The sequence below is a fragment of the Propithecus coquereli genome, unplaced genomic scaffold, assembly GCF_000956105.1.
Source record: "Propithecus coquereli isolate 6110/MARCELLA unplaced genomic scaffold, Pcoq_1.0 Scaffold111, whole genome shotgun sequence".
Classification (NCBI taxonomy): domain Eukaryota; kingdom Metazoa; phylum Chordata; class Mammalia; order Primates; family Indriidae; genus Propithecus; species Propithecus coquereli.
This window is the reverse complement of record NW_012135081.1, coordinates 251235-267200: the sequence shown is the minus strand read 5'-3', so window position 1 is coordinate 267200 and position 15966 is coordinate 251235. Positions and strand designations below refer to the sequence as shown.

General features: G+C 50.9%; 2 protein-coding genes across 2 annotated transcripts in view; both read left to right on the top strand.

Moving 5' to 3' along the window:
- The first annotated feature begins 833 nt into the window (after window positions 1–833).
- Window positions 834–6551, top strand: WNT10B (wingless-type MMTV integration site family, member 10B). Its single transcript, XM_012651173.1, has 5 exons — window positions 834–1219; window positions 2089–2202; window positions 2308–2570; window positions 4374–4747; window positions 5340–6551. The coding sequence occupies exons 2-5, from the start codon at window positions 2129–2131 to the stop codon at window positions 5796–5798; spliced, it is 1170 nt and encodes a 389-aa protein (XP_012506627.1). The 5' UTR covers window positions 834–1219; window positions 2089–2128; the 3' UTR covers window positions 5799–6551.
- A 3847-nt stretch (window positions 6552–10398) lies between these two features.
- ARF3 (ADP-ribosylation factor 3) overlaps window positions 10399–15966 on the top strand; it is a 21410-nt gene continuing 15842 nt past the window's right edge. The window contains exon 1 of the mRNA XM_012653491.1: window positions 10399–10651. The gene's annotated coding sequence lies outside the window, so the exon portion shown is untranslated. The remainder of the gene's footprint in view (window positions 10652–15966) is intronic.

Below are 15966 nucleotides of genomic sequence, written 5' to 3'. Positions count from 1 at the left end.
TGCCTTGGGCTGCGGTCTGGCAGGGGCGGGGGGCGGCTGGGAAGCCTGGGGCCCCTCTCTGGCAAAAATAGCCCACAGTGGTTAGAGCTGCGAGGGTGAGTCAGGCGGGAGCACAGTGGCGCCTAACCCCTTCGCTGCCGCTGGAGCTCCCAAAGGTGGTTTGCCTTCGTCTGTGCACCCCCAGACCAGGTCCTTTCCTGGTTGCCCTTGGGCTGGGCTCAATTTGGGATCTCAAAGCTCTTCTCAGCCCATGTGAAGCAAGTCTGAAGCCGGGAGTAGGAATCCGAGCCTCCCGAAGTGCAGACCCAGGAATCGCAGGAAGAAGGGTATGAAACCTCCGTGGGCAAGGATGCCTGCAAGGCAAGGGAAACTTAGGAGCAGGCTGGAAATCTTCGAGGCCACTGGAGCCTCTGCTAGGACCAAACTCTGAGGCCAAAGCTGACCCCTCCCAAGGGGCAGGCCCACGGATTGGAGTGGGCGGGAGCCAAGCCGCCCAGACCTGCGCTTCTCCTGCCCATTCCAAGTGCCCTGTTGTGCTATAGCTGTGGGCTCTACGTGCAACTATCCCACATCCAAGAAGCCGGAGGACCGTTCAGCTCCATCCTCATCTTGTCAAAGGCGCCCTCCAGCCACCCTGCTCTCGGTGGGGAAACTGAGGCAAAGAGAAATGATGAAAGATTTGGTCACTTGGGCCTGGTCCTGGCTCCCTTGTCTGGGTCACTGCACCCTCCCTGCAGCCTTGGCAACCCCAGAGCAGGTGAGAGGAGCTCTAGCCACCTCCCACTTCAGTGGGGCCAAGCCTAACCGGCGTCGGGGGAGAGGGTGTGTGTTCACTGGGAGGAGGGGGAGAGGCTGCGTTCCCCTGGTCAAGGCGGGGGGTGCGGAGTAGGGTGGGGATGCCCCGGGCTCGGGGTGGGGCCGCGGCTCCGACAACCCGGCAGAGCCACCGTGAGTTCGGCGCGAGCAGAGCCAGAGCCCCCAGTTCTTTGCTCGCCCGCTCGCTAGCTCTCTCGATCACTCCCTCCCTCCCTCCCTTCCTCCCGGCGGCCGCGGCGGCGGCGCTGGGGAAACAGCGAAGAGGAGTGGCCCGGCCCTGGAAGAATGCGGCTCTGCCGAGGGGGCAGAACCCGACGCAGTCTCCCCACGGTTTAAGCAGCCGGATCCGAACCTAGGAGACTCAAGCGTGCCGTTCGCGGACCCCGCACCCGAACAACTGGAGGTAATGGGACCTGGGAAAGCAGGGAGGGCAGGGACGCGCACACGGGACCAGACAGGCACGCGGGTAGTCAGACAGACACGCATCCACCCACAGGAGCACAGAGAGGCAGAGAGAGCCAGAGATATTGCTAGAGATAAAGACACAGCGAATAAGGGAGTGCCCTCAGATTTGGAGAGCAATGACCATGAGAGCCAAAGGGTGGGGACCAGACGGTTGCTGTGCTGAGGAGGAGAGCATGTAGTTAAGAAAGGTGAGGGACAGGGAAGAGGACTCAGCTTGCCAGGGTCCCTTTCAGGAGGTAGCCAGGTTCCTCTCCCTGTCTTTTCCACACCTGGAGCCTCTCATCTTTCCCTGCTCCACTGGGAAGGGGTAGAGTGGGGTGGAGGAGTTCATTCTTAGACCGTTCCGGTAGAATCTGCCTGCCCTTGAGGGCACCTGGAGGCGACACCCCTGTAGGTGGTGGGGAACCCCCTTCCTATCCCGCTCCCTAGCCCTGTGAGGGCGGGGAAGCAAGTTCTGGGGCCCTGGAAGAGGGAACGGTGGGTGAGGTCCTGGAGCAAGTGTTTTGTGAGTCTACGTCTGAGTTTGCATGTGAGTGTGTGTCTGTGTGCCAGGCATTGTGTCTGGGCAGGGCTCCAGGGGCGCTCGCGTGAGCCCTGAGCTGGGAGGCTGGACTCTTCCTCTATAAGACCTCCAGGACTCAGGGACTCTGGGAACCAAGGGGTGAGTCTTATTGTTTTGTTTCAGGAGGGATGAGAAGAGTCAGTGGGGTGGCACCAGTGGGTCAGGAGTCCGAAGTAAGGGATCCTTTGGTTGTCCTGGCGAGCTACCCTATTCCAGAACCCGCATCAAGTCTCCCTGTCCCGCAGGTCCTGATCGATCTGCCCACCGGAGCCTCCGGGCTTCGACATGCTGGAGGAGCCCCGGCCGCGGCCTCCGCCCTCGGGCCTCGCGGGTCTCCTGTTCCTGGCGTTGTGCAGTCGGTGAGCAGTTTCCCAGGCTACGGGAGAAGCACCGACGGGTTGGGGGGAGTTGGAGAGGGCGCGAGGCCTGGATCGCAGACGCCGAGACGCCTTCTCCGTTCCCAGGGCTCTAAGCAATGAGATTCTGGGCCTGAAATTGCCCGGTGAGCCGCCGCTCACGGCCAACACCGTGTGCTTGACGCTGTCCGGCCTGAGCAAGCGGCAATTAGGCCTGTGCCTGCGCAGCCCCGACGTGACAGCGTCTGCGCTTCAGGGTCTGCACATCGCGGTCCACGAGTGTCAGCACCAGCTGCGCGACCAGCGCTGGAACTGCTCAGCGCTCGAGGGCGGCGGTCGCCTGCCGCACCACAGCGCCATCCTCAAGCGCGGTGAGCCTGGCTGGGCGGGTCTGCGCCGCCGCCAAGGCAATGGGGTGGGGGGTTGGGGGGGCAGGCCGAGGCTCGCGGAGGCGAGAAGGGAAAGGTTCGCGGCTCCGGGCGGGGCCTCCCCGGGAATCCCCCCCACCCCCCAGCGCGCTGAGCCGGGTCTGGCCACCGTCTGGGCCCATGAGCGCCTGACTTAACACCTGTGCGCTGCGGGCAAGGCAGCTGGGTCCCTGCTCCCTTACCCTAGGGCCTCCCTCTCCTGCCTCCGCCAGCTTGATCTAGGTTGCACCTGTGAATAAGAGATGCCCCCAGCCCTGGAAGCTTCAAACGCCCCCCATCCCTCCCCCATTTTTCTCTCTTCTCCGTCTTTGCCGGACAAGCCCAGGCTGGTGTCCCCAGAGTCTCAGCGGGGGTGGGGTGACGCCCCCAACCGTTTAAGGGTTAAACATGCTCCCCTAATTGCTGGGGTTCCCAGGAGCCAAAGCTGGGAACAAAGACCCTGACGGCTTTGAAGCCGAGAGCAGCCCCCTCCTCTGTGTTGTGGGGGCCCCAGGTGTCACTCACCTGAGCAGGTGAGGAACTGCTGGAGGGACAGAGAACAGGTCACTGCCAGCCTGGTCTGGGAGACATGGTCTGGGAGACATTGCTGCCTCTCCCCATGTTCTGCTAGAGTTCACTCCCTGAGGAGTAAAGATCCATGGGGGCTCAGCCCAGCAGTGGGGGCAGTGCTTCGGGGACTATGGGGTTAATAGGCAGCTGCCATCTGTGGGGAAATTCCCAAGACATGTGCAAACAGCTTCACCCCTGGAGGGTTGGGGTTGGGGGATCAGGAGGCTGGCCCAGGAGCCCTGGATCCTGGTGTAGGAAAGGACTGGCCTCTAAGGAGGTGCTGTCTCTCATCTTCTCAGGACTCCAGAAAGCCCCTGCCTAAAATAAAGTGAGGATACCCCCCTTCCCCACAGGGCCTGGTGTAGGAGAAGGCTTTGATACCCAAATAGTGAGCATGTCTATCTAAGCCTGGGAATGACTTGTCATCCTGAGCCTCTGTGACCCCCAAAACATAACAAAGAAGCCAACCTTTTAAGAGGGCCTTAGGGAAAATCACCCCCGCCTCTCTCCTCCTCCCAGTGTTTTATAGGGTAATAGCAGGTTAGGATAAACATAAAGGGCAGTCTTGAAGGGCAAATATAAAACTAGAACCTGGGAAGGGGAAGGGCAGCTTTACAGCTCCAGTGCTTTGGGGGTGTTGGGGTGGAGGGTAGGTTGGTTAAAAGATTGATTAAAATTACCCTGAAGAAAAAAAGAACCCCAAAGTCCTCTGCTCCCACCTCACACAAGCTCCCTTCAGGGCTGGGGAATTTCTAAGACTTTCAGATGTAGAACTCAGTGCATACATCTTCAAAGACCTCAGGGACTCCCTCTTAGTCATCTCCCAACCCCAGAGGTCTCTCCCTCTAGGCTAGCTCTTTCATCTACACCTGAAAACCACAGATTTACAGAGCGAGAATGGGCCTCAGAGATCATCTTGATCCATCCTCTCCCTTTATAGATGAAGAAACTGAGGCTCTGTGCTTTCTACTTTTTTTTTTAGTCTCCTAAACATTCTCCAGGATGAGGCTCTTTGCTTTCTGTTCCCTTCCTCATCCCCAGTGACTTTCTCTCAAATCACTCAGCTGGTGAATGGCAGGGTCAGGATTCAGTTAGGAATTTTTGGAATTGGAGGGGGCTGTTTATTTCCTTCCGCCTCCCCAATCTCTCAGCTGCCTGCCAACCTTACCTCCACCATCACACCCTTCTCATCCCCAGGTTTCCGTGAGAGTGCTTTTTCCTTCTCCATGCTGGCTGCTGGGGTCATGCACGCGGTAGCCACGGCCTGCAGCCTGGGCAAGCTGGTGAGCTGCGGCTGTGGCTGGAAGGGCAGTGGTGAGCAGGAGCGGCTGAGGGCCAAACTGCTGCAGCTGCAGGCACTGTCCCGGGGCAAGAGTTTCCCCCACTCCCTGCCCAGCCCTGGCCCTGGCTCAGGCCCCAGCCCTGGCCCCCAGGACACATGGGAATGGGGTGGCTGTAACCATGACATGGACTTTGGAGAGAAGTTCTCTCGGGATTTCTTGGATTCCAGGGAAGCTCCCCGGGACATCCAGGCTCGAATGCGAATCCACAACAACAGGGTGGGGCGCCAGGTATGTGTGTACATCTTGTCCTGGGTCTCCCTAGCTTCTGAGGCCTGGCCAGAGTTTGAGAGGCACAGGAAAATAATAGGACGAGGTGTAGTGGGTGATTGCCACTCACTTTCAGCAAGTCACCCAACCTCAGTAAAGAGAGCCTAATGATACTTAGTTAAGACTGAGCTAGCAAATAGTGCACCCAGCATAGTGCCTAGTTCTTGGCTCATTATATAGTAGTTATTAGTACAGCTGCTTTCCCTACAGAATTTAGGTGTGCTCTGGGCCAGACTCCCCATTTTATCAGCACTTACTCTGGATAGGTCACTGGACTGGGAGTCAGGACAACTGGAGTTGAGCCCTGGCTCCGTTACCAGCTAGTGACTGAAGATGGACAAATCACACTACTCTGGATTTAGTTTTCCAACCATAAAATGAGAGAGTTGGGCAATAGCTAACTTCATAATGCCCTTTCTGCTCTGATAGTCCATGTTATTCTTGCCTCCATTTGTCCCTCCCTGTGTTCTCTGTTCCCTTCCCTCTCCTGTGCCTCTGTGCCTCTGTCCATTTGCTACCCTCCCCTTCACCTCTTCTCCCTCTAATGCTCTAGGTGGTAACTGAAAACCTGAAGCGGAAATGCAAGTGCCATGGCACGTCAGGCAGCTGCCAGTTCAAGACATGCTGGAGAGCAGCCCCAGAGTTCCGGACAGTGGGGGCAGCATTGAGGGAGCGGCTGGGCCGGGCCATCTTCATTGATACCCACAACCGCAATTCTGGAGCCTTCCAACCTCGTCTGCGTCCGCGTCGCCTCTCAGGAGAGCTGGTCTACTTTGAGAAGTCTCCTGACTTCTGTGAGCGAGACCCCACCATGGGCTCCCCAGGCACGAGAGGCCGGGCCTGCAACAAGACCAGCCACCTGTTGGATGGCTGTGGCAGCCTGTGCTGTGGCCGTGGGCACAACGTGCTCCGGCAGACACGAGTTGAACGCTGCCACTGCCGCTTCCACTGGTGCTGCTATGTGCTGTGTGATGAGTGCAAGGTCACAGAGTGGGTCAATGTGTGTAAGTGAGGGTAAGCCTCACCTTGGGGCTGGGAAAGGGGACTGTAAGAGGGGGTACCTTTTCAGCCCTTTGCTCTGATTTCCATCCAGGGTCAATCTTGGTCCCTGAAGGCTAAAAGTATCTACCTGGAAACAGCTTTGAGAGTGGCGGGGGTCAGGAGGACTCTGTGATGTACAGCCTTCTCCCTGAAAGTTGGAGGGCTGTGGTGGGAAGCTGTTACTCGTTTTCTGCTCCTTAAAACACCTGAATGGACTAAGATGAAATGCACTGTATTACTCCCCCTTCTCAACTTCAGGGCCCCTTTAATCCTGACTCACACCCCTTTTGGCTAGGGAGTCCCTGTAGTTTGACCACTCTTCTCCCTTGAGGGATAACCACAGGCATTGTGTGGAGCCATAGACGTGTATCTAGAAAGAGACCACCCACTCCTATTTGCTGTTCCCAAATTCCTCTACTGCAGCCTGGGCTCCCTCTTGTGGGGTAATGGGAAGTAGTGGTAGAGAGTTTTTTCTTGGGGAAGGCACAGAGTACTGGGGACACTATACCCTGAGTCCTCAGAGAGTTGTCTGTCCAGGCCCTTAGGGAAGTTGTCTCCTTCCATTCACATGTTAAAGGGACCCTCCAAAAGAAGGGTTTTTCCTAAGACTCTTGGGGCCTCTTTTTCCTCTTCAGCAGGAGGGGCGGGAATAGATAATTTATTGTACTGAGACTTGTTCTTGGTTCCTGTTTGAAACTAAAATGTAATAAATTAAGTTACTGGACTGGTGGATGCAGATAGTGATATAGCTACCCACACTTGGGATCCAAGTCCATGGCTTCTTTTCCAGGTGAATTCTCCTACCCTCCTACACTCAAAGACTTTATTTATGTAAATCCTGCTGAGTTTCACAAAGGATTTGAAATGGACTTCAGTGACTAAGTTGGCAACTTTTACTTTGTAAAAACCAAGAGGGACTTCTAGGTGGGAGGGGCTATAGAGATCCAAATGTAGGCCCTGTTTACTATGTGCCTCAACTCCAGATTTTACCTTGATCACTGCCCTAGAACAAGGGTTGACAATTTTGTTTTTCTGTTTTAAAGGGGTAGATGATAAATATGTTAGGCTTGTGGTCTTTGTCCCAACTACTCAACTGTGTCATAATTACTAAACTCTGTTGTTATAGATCAATAGCAGCTATAGACCACACATAAATGAATGGGGATGACTGTGTCCAATAAAACTTCACAAAAATGGGCTGCAGGACCATATTTGGTTCTCTGGCTGTAGTTTGTTCACCCCTGCTCTAGACCATGAAGTCTCCTTTGTTCTGGGGGGTTTCCAGTCTTAAATATATCTTAACAATGAGATTGGGCCCAAAAGAGCAGGTACTTTTTTCTCTGGCCCTGAATGAGAGAACTTGGGAGGCAGAGGTAAGACTGATGGGAAACATATTAAAGGGATTCCTATGCTCAAAATGTGACTATTTTTGCTCTAGAAATCAGCAAAACCAGCATGTTCTTCCACTGAATTATTTGTATATACATTTTGTCCTTCCTTATTCAGAGCTCTTTTGTATTTCATCTTAGTGAAATAATTCCTTTATCTTTTAAGAGATAACCATAACTAAAGAGAATAGAATTTCTTTTATTCCAACCCTTCTAGAAATTCCTAGCCCCAATATCTTTGAAAATAAACTATTATCTTTCTAAGATTCAATATAGAAAAGGGATATGCATCACATGTTTAGAACTTTACAAATAACTGCATACTTACAAGGGGCTGCAAAATACTGACTCTAACAGGTCATCTTCTTGGCCAAGGAATGTAGAAATTGTTCTCTCACTTCTCAAGGCAACATATGTATCTGCAACCCAAATTACCCTCAAAATCAGGTGAAATGAGTGGAGCACCAGGGTAGCAAGGAAATTTTGAGGAGTCTTGGGTTAGGGTATACTTTAATGGCAAAATTTTATGTCCTGAATTTTCACTTGAGCATTGAGAATTCTGGGCTTGGAAATTTGATGGAGGCAGATGTTCCATCCTTACTTTAGGCACTTACTGAACCTAGTGTGTATATGCGGAAAAGAGCAAGGGAGAGGGGATACACCTAGAATGGACATAGGATATGAGAGAGAATAATGATAAAGAATATCCAGAACTGGAATTTCTCATGCTCAGGAAGAGGAAGGAGAATCTCTAATGGAGTCTCAGCAAGAATATTTCCGCTTTTTCCTGTTTCCTTCCTCTGTATTCCCTTTGGCTCCCTCTTTCTTTTCTAGCTTTCCTTCTTCTTTCATCAAACGTACTCTGTGGCAAACTTAAGCCCCAAACCACAACCTTGACAAATTCCAAATGGATTTTGTCAGCAAGGCCAACAACTGCCCCCCCCACACACACAATCCCGCCACTCCCCAATCCTGCTCCCGGCACACGCACTGGGCTCAGGCCAAGGCCTGGGGTCAGTGACAGGGTTGGAATATGCAACCCACAGAGCTGGTGGCTACAATTTCAGCTTTTACTAGTTTCCAAAGAGGGAGGGAGAAAGACTGATGGACTGTAAGTCAGGCCTCTTGTCCTCCTTCAGCTCCAGATGAGCTCTACTCCCTCTGGCTTTTACCAAGTGGCTAGGAAATTGGAGAGCGAAAGGCCAGCTAATTGCTAGCTGGGTAGCACTCCTCCTATCTCTGCTCCTGTTTGCTCCATGGGCAGCCCACTCTGATGCTGCAATGGACACTTTCTTCTCCAGACTCCAAAGAAGTGAAGGACCGAAGAGCTGGGAGATTCTCCAGTCCCATTTTTAGTCCTCACTCAAATACCATGGTACTTGCTGTTAACTGTATTAGGCTGTCATCATTTTTTTTCTTTTGAGAATCTCACTCTGTCACCTGAGCTAGAGTGCCGTGGCATCAGCCTAGCTCACAGCAACCTCAAATTCTTGGGCTCAAGCGATCCTCCCACCTCAGCCTCCAGAGTGCTAGGGCTGTCATCGTTTCTATCCTGTTACGCATGGGATACAAACTTGAGAGGATCTGAAGTCTTGGACAGGAACATTGACAGGTTCCACCTCCATGTCAGAGTCCTACAGGGCATGTGGGTGCGGTAAGGGAACTAGGGAGGAATTGAAAAGCATAATTTTGGTGGTCAACGTTGATGTGTAACATGGTGGGGTGTTACTAGAAATTTCTAGGAAAAGAAATAGAAAGAGTAATCACGTGGAGGTATCACAATATCACAATGCCCACTCTAGGAGTCTGTAATAAGACTGGAGGAGTCTTTTGCCTTTAAAAAACACAGACCTGCCCAGTGCGGTCCCAGCTACTTGCCAGGCAGAGGAAGCAGTATAACTTGAACCCAGGAGTTCAAGGCTGTAGTGCATTGTGTGTGGTCACTGTGATTGCTCCTGTGAATAGCTCAGGTGCTCTAGCCTGAGCAACATAGCAAGAGCCAGTCTTTTAAAAAAAAGCCCCAAACACAGAGTTTATCAGGGCAAAGGCCCTTACAGCAATGACCCAGGACAGATACAACTCTCCGTGTTATAACAGATTCCTTGTTATCCATCTCATCCCTCTCCATCTTAAATTAGAGTCCTCTTGACTTTACATTCTAGGATCATGTTATTTTTCAGGTTAACATAAGAGAGAAAACAGACTGGGATAAGGGACTGGTGAATGCATACACCAGATATTGATGGGAACAAGGGATAGGCATAGTATGGCTACCAGCCTAGTTCTTCTTGGAAGGAGACAAAAAACAAGGCAAAAAATTCAGAAGAGCAACAGTTTTGGCTCAAGCCTTAGGGAAGAGCCATGCGTTCCCCCATACCGCTGTAAATGAGAGAGGGCACTTAAAGAACATTCTTCTGTTTTTAGCATTACTAGGGCCCTTCTATCACAGCTGTGACTCTTTCAAGGCAGCGCTGCATGTTTAGATCAGGTGCAAAAATGAGTGTGAGGGAAGTGGGGGTGGGTAGGAAGGAAGAAACATGGGTGCAAAGTCCTTCACTTTTCCTGGAGATACTAAAATCCATACACATCTAGGTACACTTCATCAAACGACACCTCTGAATATTATGCTTCAACCCTGTCTTTCAAGTTCCAACTTCCTAACTGGCCCAGAGTCCTTTAGTCTCTTAAACTCATCACTCTCTCTCTTCCTTATGGGAAAGGATCTCTTGATTCAGACTCCGGAGTAACCTAGGAATAGTAACTTAGGAATAGCGAGCAGCAACAATAGTTCAGTGAAGGCTCTCGGGGCAATGCAGCTAGCTCAGATTAAGAAATAAAGATAAAGTCTGGTGGGGTAAGACTGGCCACAGTAAAGCCTGTTCATCAATATACAGCTCCTGGCTTTGCCCAAAGGAGCCCCTGGGCCCCTCAGCCCAGCTCCAGGCCCCAGTGCAGCCGGCGCGCGGCCTCAGTCCTTAAATTCCAGGCACAACCATGGAGCTTGGGATTCTCACCTCAGTGCCCGCTGTTTCATTCCCATTCCCGGCTCCTGGCTCCCGCCTCCGCCGCCCACAACCTCCAGCCCCCACACCGGCCCCCGCCCTGACTCCTGCTCCAGCGCCTGGCCGCCTGTGCTGCAGCTGCTGCCATGGTGATGGGTCTCGCGAGAACTGCCGCTCGCTGCCGCACAGCTCTCGCGCGATCAGGGAGGTGGGAAGTATCCCGGGCTGGGGGTGGGGGTGCGCTGCACTGCTACTGTCGCTGTCGCGGCTTCCGGTGCTAGGTGGAGGGAAGGAGGGAGAGGGAGACGCCGAGCCGGCCAGGGGAGCAGCCGCTTTGAAGTCGGCTTGGGAGCCGGAGGGAGAGGAGCGAGAGAGGAGCGGAACCTGAAGGGCGGAGGCTGCGGCCGCAGCGGAGGAACCGGGAGCAGGAACAGGTGAGGGGCTAGGGAAGGAAGGCGGATCCCCGTAGAGAAGAGGCACTCAGTTGGGGTGGGAGCTGAGGAGATAGAGGCCCCCGGGCCCCGCCTGGCACTGCCTGACATGGGGCGGTGTGGTCCTTCCCACCCGAGAGCTTGGAGAGGGGGCGTCTGGCTAGCCCCACGCCTGCCCCAGCGTTTGAAGGACGCGGAGCTGGGGTGGGGGTGGGGGCCGCACACGGATTTGTCCTCCGCCTCTCACAAGGGGGCGACTTGGGGCTGCAGTTGGGTTCTCCTGGCCTTCAGGAGGTGGGCTTTCCAAGGGTCGGGGTCGAGGAGGAGGAAAGCCGTCCGGGGATAGGTGATGCGGGGGCGGTGATGGCTGTTTTGTTATCTTTTTTCTGTTAAAGGGCTAGAGAATGCTGCTCTCTCCTACTCCCTTTTCCTCCCCCATCTTAGCAATAGGAGACCAGAGAGAAGCCTTGTTGTGGTTACACCCCCTCCCCCCATCATGGGACAGTGGTGCGTAGGGGGTTTGGGGGTTAGCCAACGGGGCAGGCTGATGGGACACCCCAGGGGCACTATTTTGGTGTAGGTTGCGCTTTCGGGTCTTGGGAACCGCAGGTTGGGAAGAGGGCAGCAGGTGGGGAGAGGGTGGAGAGGAGGCAGGAGAAGGGGGAGAGGGATCTGATCTTGCTCGGAGAAGAGAGGTGGAGCTTTCCTCCCCCAGGCGAAGCGGGGGCGGTCTCACAGGAGGAGAGAGCATCTTGTCACTGGCCCTGAGTTTGTGTCTTCCAATCCGCTTTCTTTCTTTAGGAAGTACCAGGATTCCCGGAACAGAAAATGGAGCCATTGCTTACGCCAGTCCTTTGAGGGAAGGAGGGGGGAGGAGGGAGGTGGAGTTCCCTGTTAAAACGGGCCACTTGATTAGCAAAGTGGTAGCTGTTCTTTTGGGGGAGTTCCCTTCTTTCTGGGTTGTGTTATTGCGGGTCTCCATCTGGCCAGGCCAGGACAAGTGTGATGGTGGAGGTGGAGGAGTGTGGTATGTGGTCAAGAGTGAGAAGAAATAGTGAGGTCATCCGGTGAGCTAGAAATGTAACCTAAAACCTGTCTCTGCTGCTGTTGGATTGGGTCACCCCTAGTCTATGGCATGAAAGTTTTATTGAGAGATCTGCTGCAGGAGTCTGATTGCTTGGGTCAGTGCAACAGGACAGAATCTAGTCTCTGCCTACCTCCTTCCCTGTCCCCAGTCAGGTAGTCAGTGACAGTCTTTGCTGCCATTTTGTCTTGGGCATGTTGCTGGGGCAAGTGTGTTCACTTGCTGTGACTGGCATGGGACAGTGGATTGCTCATTGCATATTGGACCTGAGTTTGAATAACATGCCTTTTTGTAAAAAGCTCATTCTGAGAAAGAAACTAATCCATTGAGATTCAGCTTTCCACAGAATGAATCATTGACCTTGGATTCAGCCAGGAAGGGCTCCCATATATCACATACTCCCACCTCCTGCCTCCCAGCATAGAATTATTGCTTTGCCTAGTCAGAATTTTTCCGTGTATGTATCTTGCTTTTCCAAAGAGACTAGAAGCTTTTTTTTTTTTTTTCGAGACAGAGTCTCACTCTTTTGCCCGGGCTAGAGTGCCGTGGCATCAGCCTAGCTCACAGCAACCTCAAACTCCTGGGCTCAAGAGATCCTCCTGCCTCAGCCTCCCGAGTAGCTGGGACTACAGGCATGCGCCACCATGCCCGGCTAATTTTTTCTATATATTTTTAGTTGTCCAATTAATTTCTTTCTATTTTTAGTAGAGACGGGGTCTCGCTCTTGCTCAGGCTGGTTTCGAACTCCTGAGCTCAAACAATCTGCCCGCCTCGGCCTCCCAGAGAGCTGGGATTACAGGCGTGAGCCACCGCACCCGGCTGAGACTAGAAGCTTTTTGAGTGCAGAAACTGGAATTTGTCTCTTGTCTCCTGCAATGCCTATGCACACAGTAGGTACCCATGATGGATACAGAATGTGAATAGAAAAAACTCAACAAGCTTTCTAACTACAGTTTAAGAAAAAGGAAAGAGATGGTTTGGCTGTGGGCAAAAGTGCCTGGAAATAGCAGAATAAGGGTACAAAGACCTTTAGCCTTTGTAATTGAGAAGTCTTGGTCTCTCCACCTTCCTGGGAAGCACAGAACAGGCATAGATAATGGAAACTGAGACCCAAAAAGAAAAATAGTACTAGAACACAATCATTATATATCCAACATCCCAGATTTCCTGCTTCCCCATTATGGGTGGAGGAGTCTCTCCATCAGACCTAAGTGTTTGGAAGTGTTGTATATGAATTGGGATCCTTGAGATTATGGAGGAGGAGCCAGTGTATATATATATATGGTGCCTAGCACAGAATTGGTGCCAGTGAGTGGTACTTGCTATTGTTATACTGAATGCAAGTATAAAGGAGAGCAGATAGTAGGCTGGGAAGAGTGGAAGTGAAGTGTTAAGTGCATAAAAGGTCATATTGTAGCGTGTATTCATTCACCCTACTCTCTTTTCCACTAGAATCATAATAACAGGAAATGGACTCAGAGGGCGGGATTTATTGGTTAGAAGGAAAAACTTCTTTAAAACCAGTTTCTTTTTTTAGTTTAAAGAAGTTTTTTGACACGGGTTGACATGGGATCTCGCTATGTTACCCAGGCTGGATTTGAACTCCTGGGCTCAAACAGTCCTCCCACCTCAACCTCCCGAGAAGCTGGGATTACAGGCATGTACTACCATGCCCAGCTTAAAACCAGATTCGTTAAAGCTGAGTATGTAGCTGTGAGAAATTGTGGAATTTGCTTCCTGGTATACTTTTAGAAACAGATGCCAAAAGGCCTGAGATTCATAGCATATCGCTATTTTTGGCTCTTCTTACCATTTTTGTTGCAGGTAAATTTAGAGGCAGAATGGTATAGTAGTTAAGAGTGGACCTTGGAATCAGACAAAATTGGGTTCAAATCTTACCTCTGCTAATTACTAGTTGCATGTTTTTGGTAAAATTACTTGTCTTCTCTTAGCTTCATTTTCTTTATCTGTAAGGAAGGTAATGATAGTACCTACTTAATAGGGTTGTCATGAGAATTAAATGAGATAATAAGTATAAAGCACTTAGTATTGTGCAAAGCACATAGTAATTGCCAAATAAATGTTAGCTGCCATTAATAATTTATCATCATAATAGTAACAATAATATGAACACTCAGGGCTGCCTTAGAGGAAAGGAGGTTTACAAAAGAACAACTTGCCACCCTAGGTGCCTGTGTAGAGGGATGATTGTTACCATGACTTTCTATGCTGGTCGTAGGCTTATGAGCAGTGAAATCTTTTTTCAGTATCAGCCTCACAGAGGCAGCTCCTGCTGCCTGAGTGGGAGGTAAAGCTGGAGCAAAGCAGGGGCCCTGAACCGTCAAGTTGGATGTAGGGTGAAAACGTGGGAGCTCAACAATAGCGTTCATGTTAGAAAAGTCAATGTGACTCTGAGGTAATGGTTGACTCTTCCATAAAAGAGCCTCCTGGTTGACCCAGGTCAGGGATTTAGATTCCTGGGTCCTGTTATTTTAGGTCTTAATTAGGATTTCAGGATCCTCCATTTCCTGGGCTATTCTTTTCATTTAGTCGTATCTTTTTTAAATGTCTGCCTCTGAGTATCTGTTTTAGAATGTACTGTGTTATGGTCCAGAGATTGTATAATTCTGTCTACCACACCTCCTCTACTCTACTATCTATTGCAAATATAGGTAGAGTGCTAATAAAGCTTTTTGATAAGGAAAAGACACAGGGAGCATTTGGAAGGAATCCCACAAATATTCAAAGGCTTCATATTATAGTCTGGGAAAGAACTGACTGAGGTAGGGATTCTGTGAATGTGTTAGAGCTTTGTCATGGACCTCTGCAAAATAGCTGCCATACCATATGGACCAGAAAAGAAGTGGCTTAAGATTTCAGGGATCCACCATTATCACCATATTCCTAAAGAAAGGTGAGATGACTGGATGTGGCAGGTCTCCTGGTACCTTAAAGTTCTCCCATTACTGGTGAGAGACGAGCATAACCCTTCCTTTATTAGTTTATGCACAAGAGTGTCAACCACAAATGTTTAAACTTCAGCATGAGCTTAGGATGCAGGATAGCATTTGCTCTTTGTTGCAATGGTTTTTGTACTTTTTTGGTAAAGAATCAAACTTTACTTTAAATAAAATCTTATTTGAAATCTAATACATAAAATGAATAAAAGTGGAGTTGCTCTGGTGGTGGTAGGAGTGGGAGAGCATAATTAGAGCCCTCGTATGGTCCCCCCTCATCTCAGACAGCCTCTAAATTCCATCCAAGGAACTCTAGGGCTCTGAGAACATGGAAACCATTTCTGCAGTTTGTCAGGTACCGGAAAAATATCAGCAAACACCTATAGAATACTCTGTTCCCCGACCCCACAAATGTTTTGCCACCCTCAGTAGAACTATTCTCCTCAACAAGCATGTCAATCACTAGCTACAAGTCAGTCATGGTGCTGGATGCTGGGGACATGAAACGTGAATAAGGCATAGTCCCTGCTGGCAAAGGGCTCATAGTCTAGGGAAGTACTTCCCAACCTTTTTCCCATGATGACATACACAGAAAATGGTAATAGTGAGACATGAAACCTGAGATGACTGGCCCAAGGCCTCTAGCCACCCCAGCCCTGCCCAGCCATCCAGTGACTAATAGAATCAGTAACTCCAGCTGACTTGTATTGCATTAGAGGCACATTGGGAAGTTTCAGCTCTGGAAAGTGAGAGAGACAAACGTGAATAAATCATCCTGTAATAAGTCCTAGAGTAGAAGTGTGTTTGAGGTGCTGAGGGATCACAGATAGCTCTTATTCCCCAAGGTTCCCTGTTCTCTTGAATCTTAGGCTGCTCTATAATGGTTGGCCTTGTCTATATCATGTCTTCCTGTTTGAGCTGTGTACTCGCAGCTCCATCTTGATATGCACAGTGGGACCAGATTAGGGGCAAAGGATTATTAGGGCTTTAGTCTGTCTACTGATAGACTTTCAGTGATGTAGTAGTTAGGAAAGTATGGTGTTCTAGATATCCAAGGCTATAGATGTGGGCGTTGGAGCAGCCATAGAATATCAGGAGATGGAGCACTTGTAAGCTGATCAGATTCTTAAGAATAAGGCAAGCTGGCCGGGCGCCGTGGCTCACGCCTGTAATCCTAACACTCTGGGAGGCCGAGGCGGGCGGATCGTTTGAGCTCAGGAGTTCAAGACCAGCCTGAGCAAGAGCGAGACCCCGTCTCTACTAAAAATAGAAAGAAA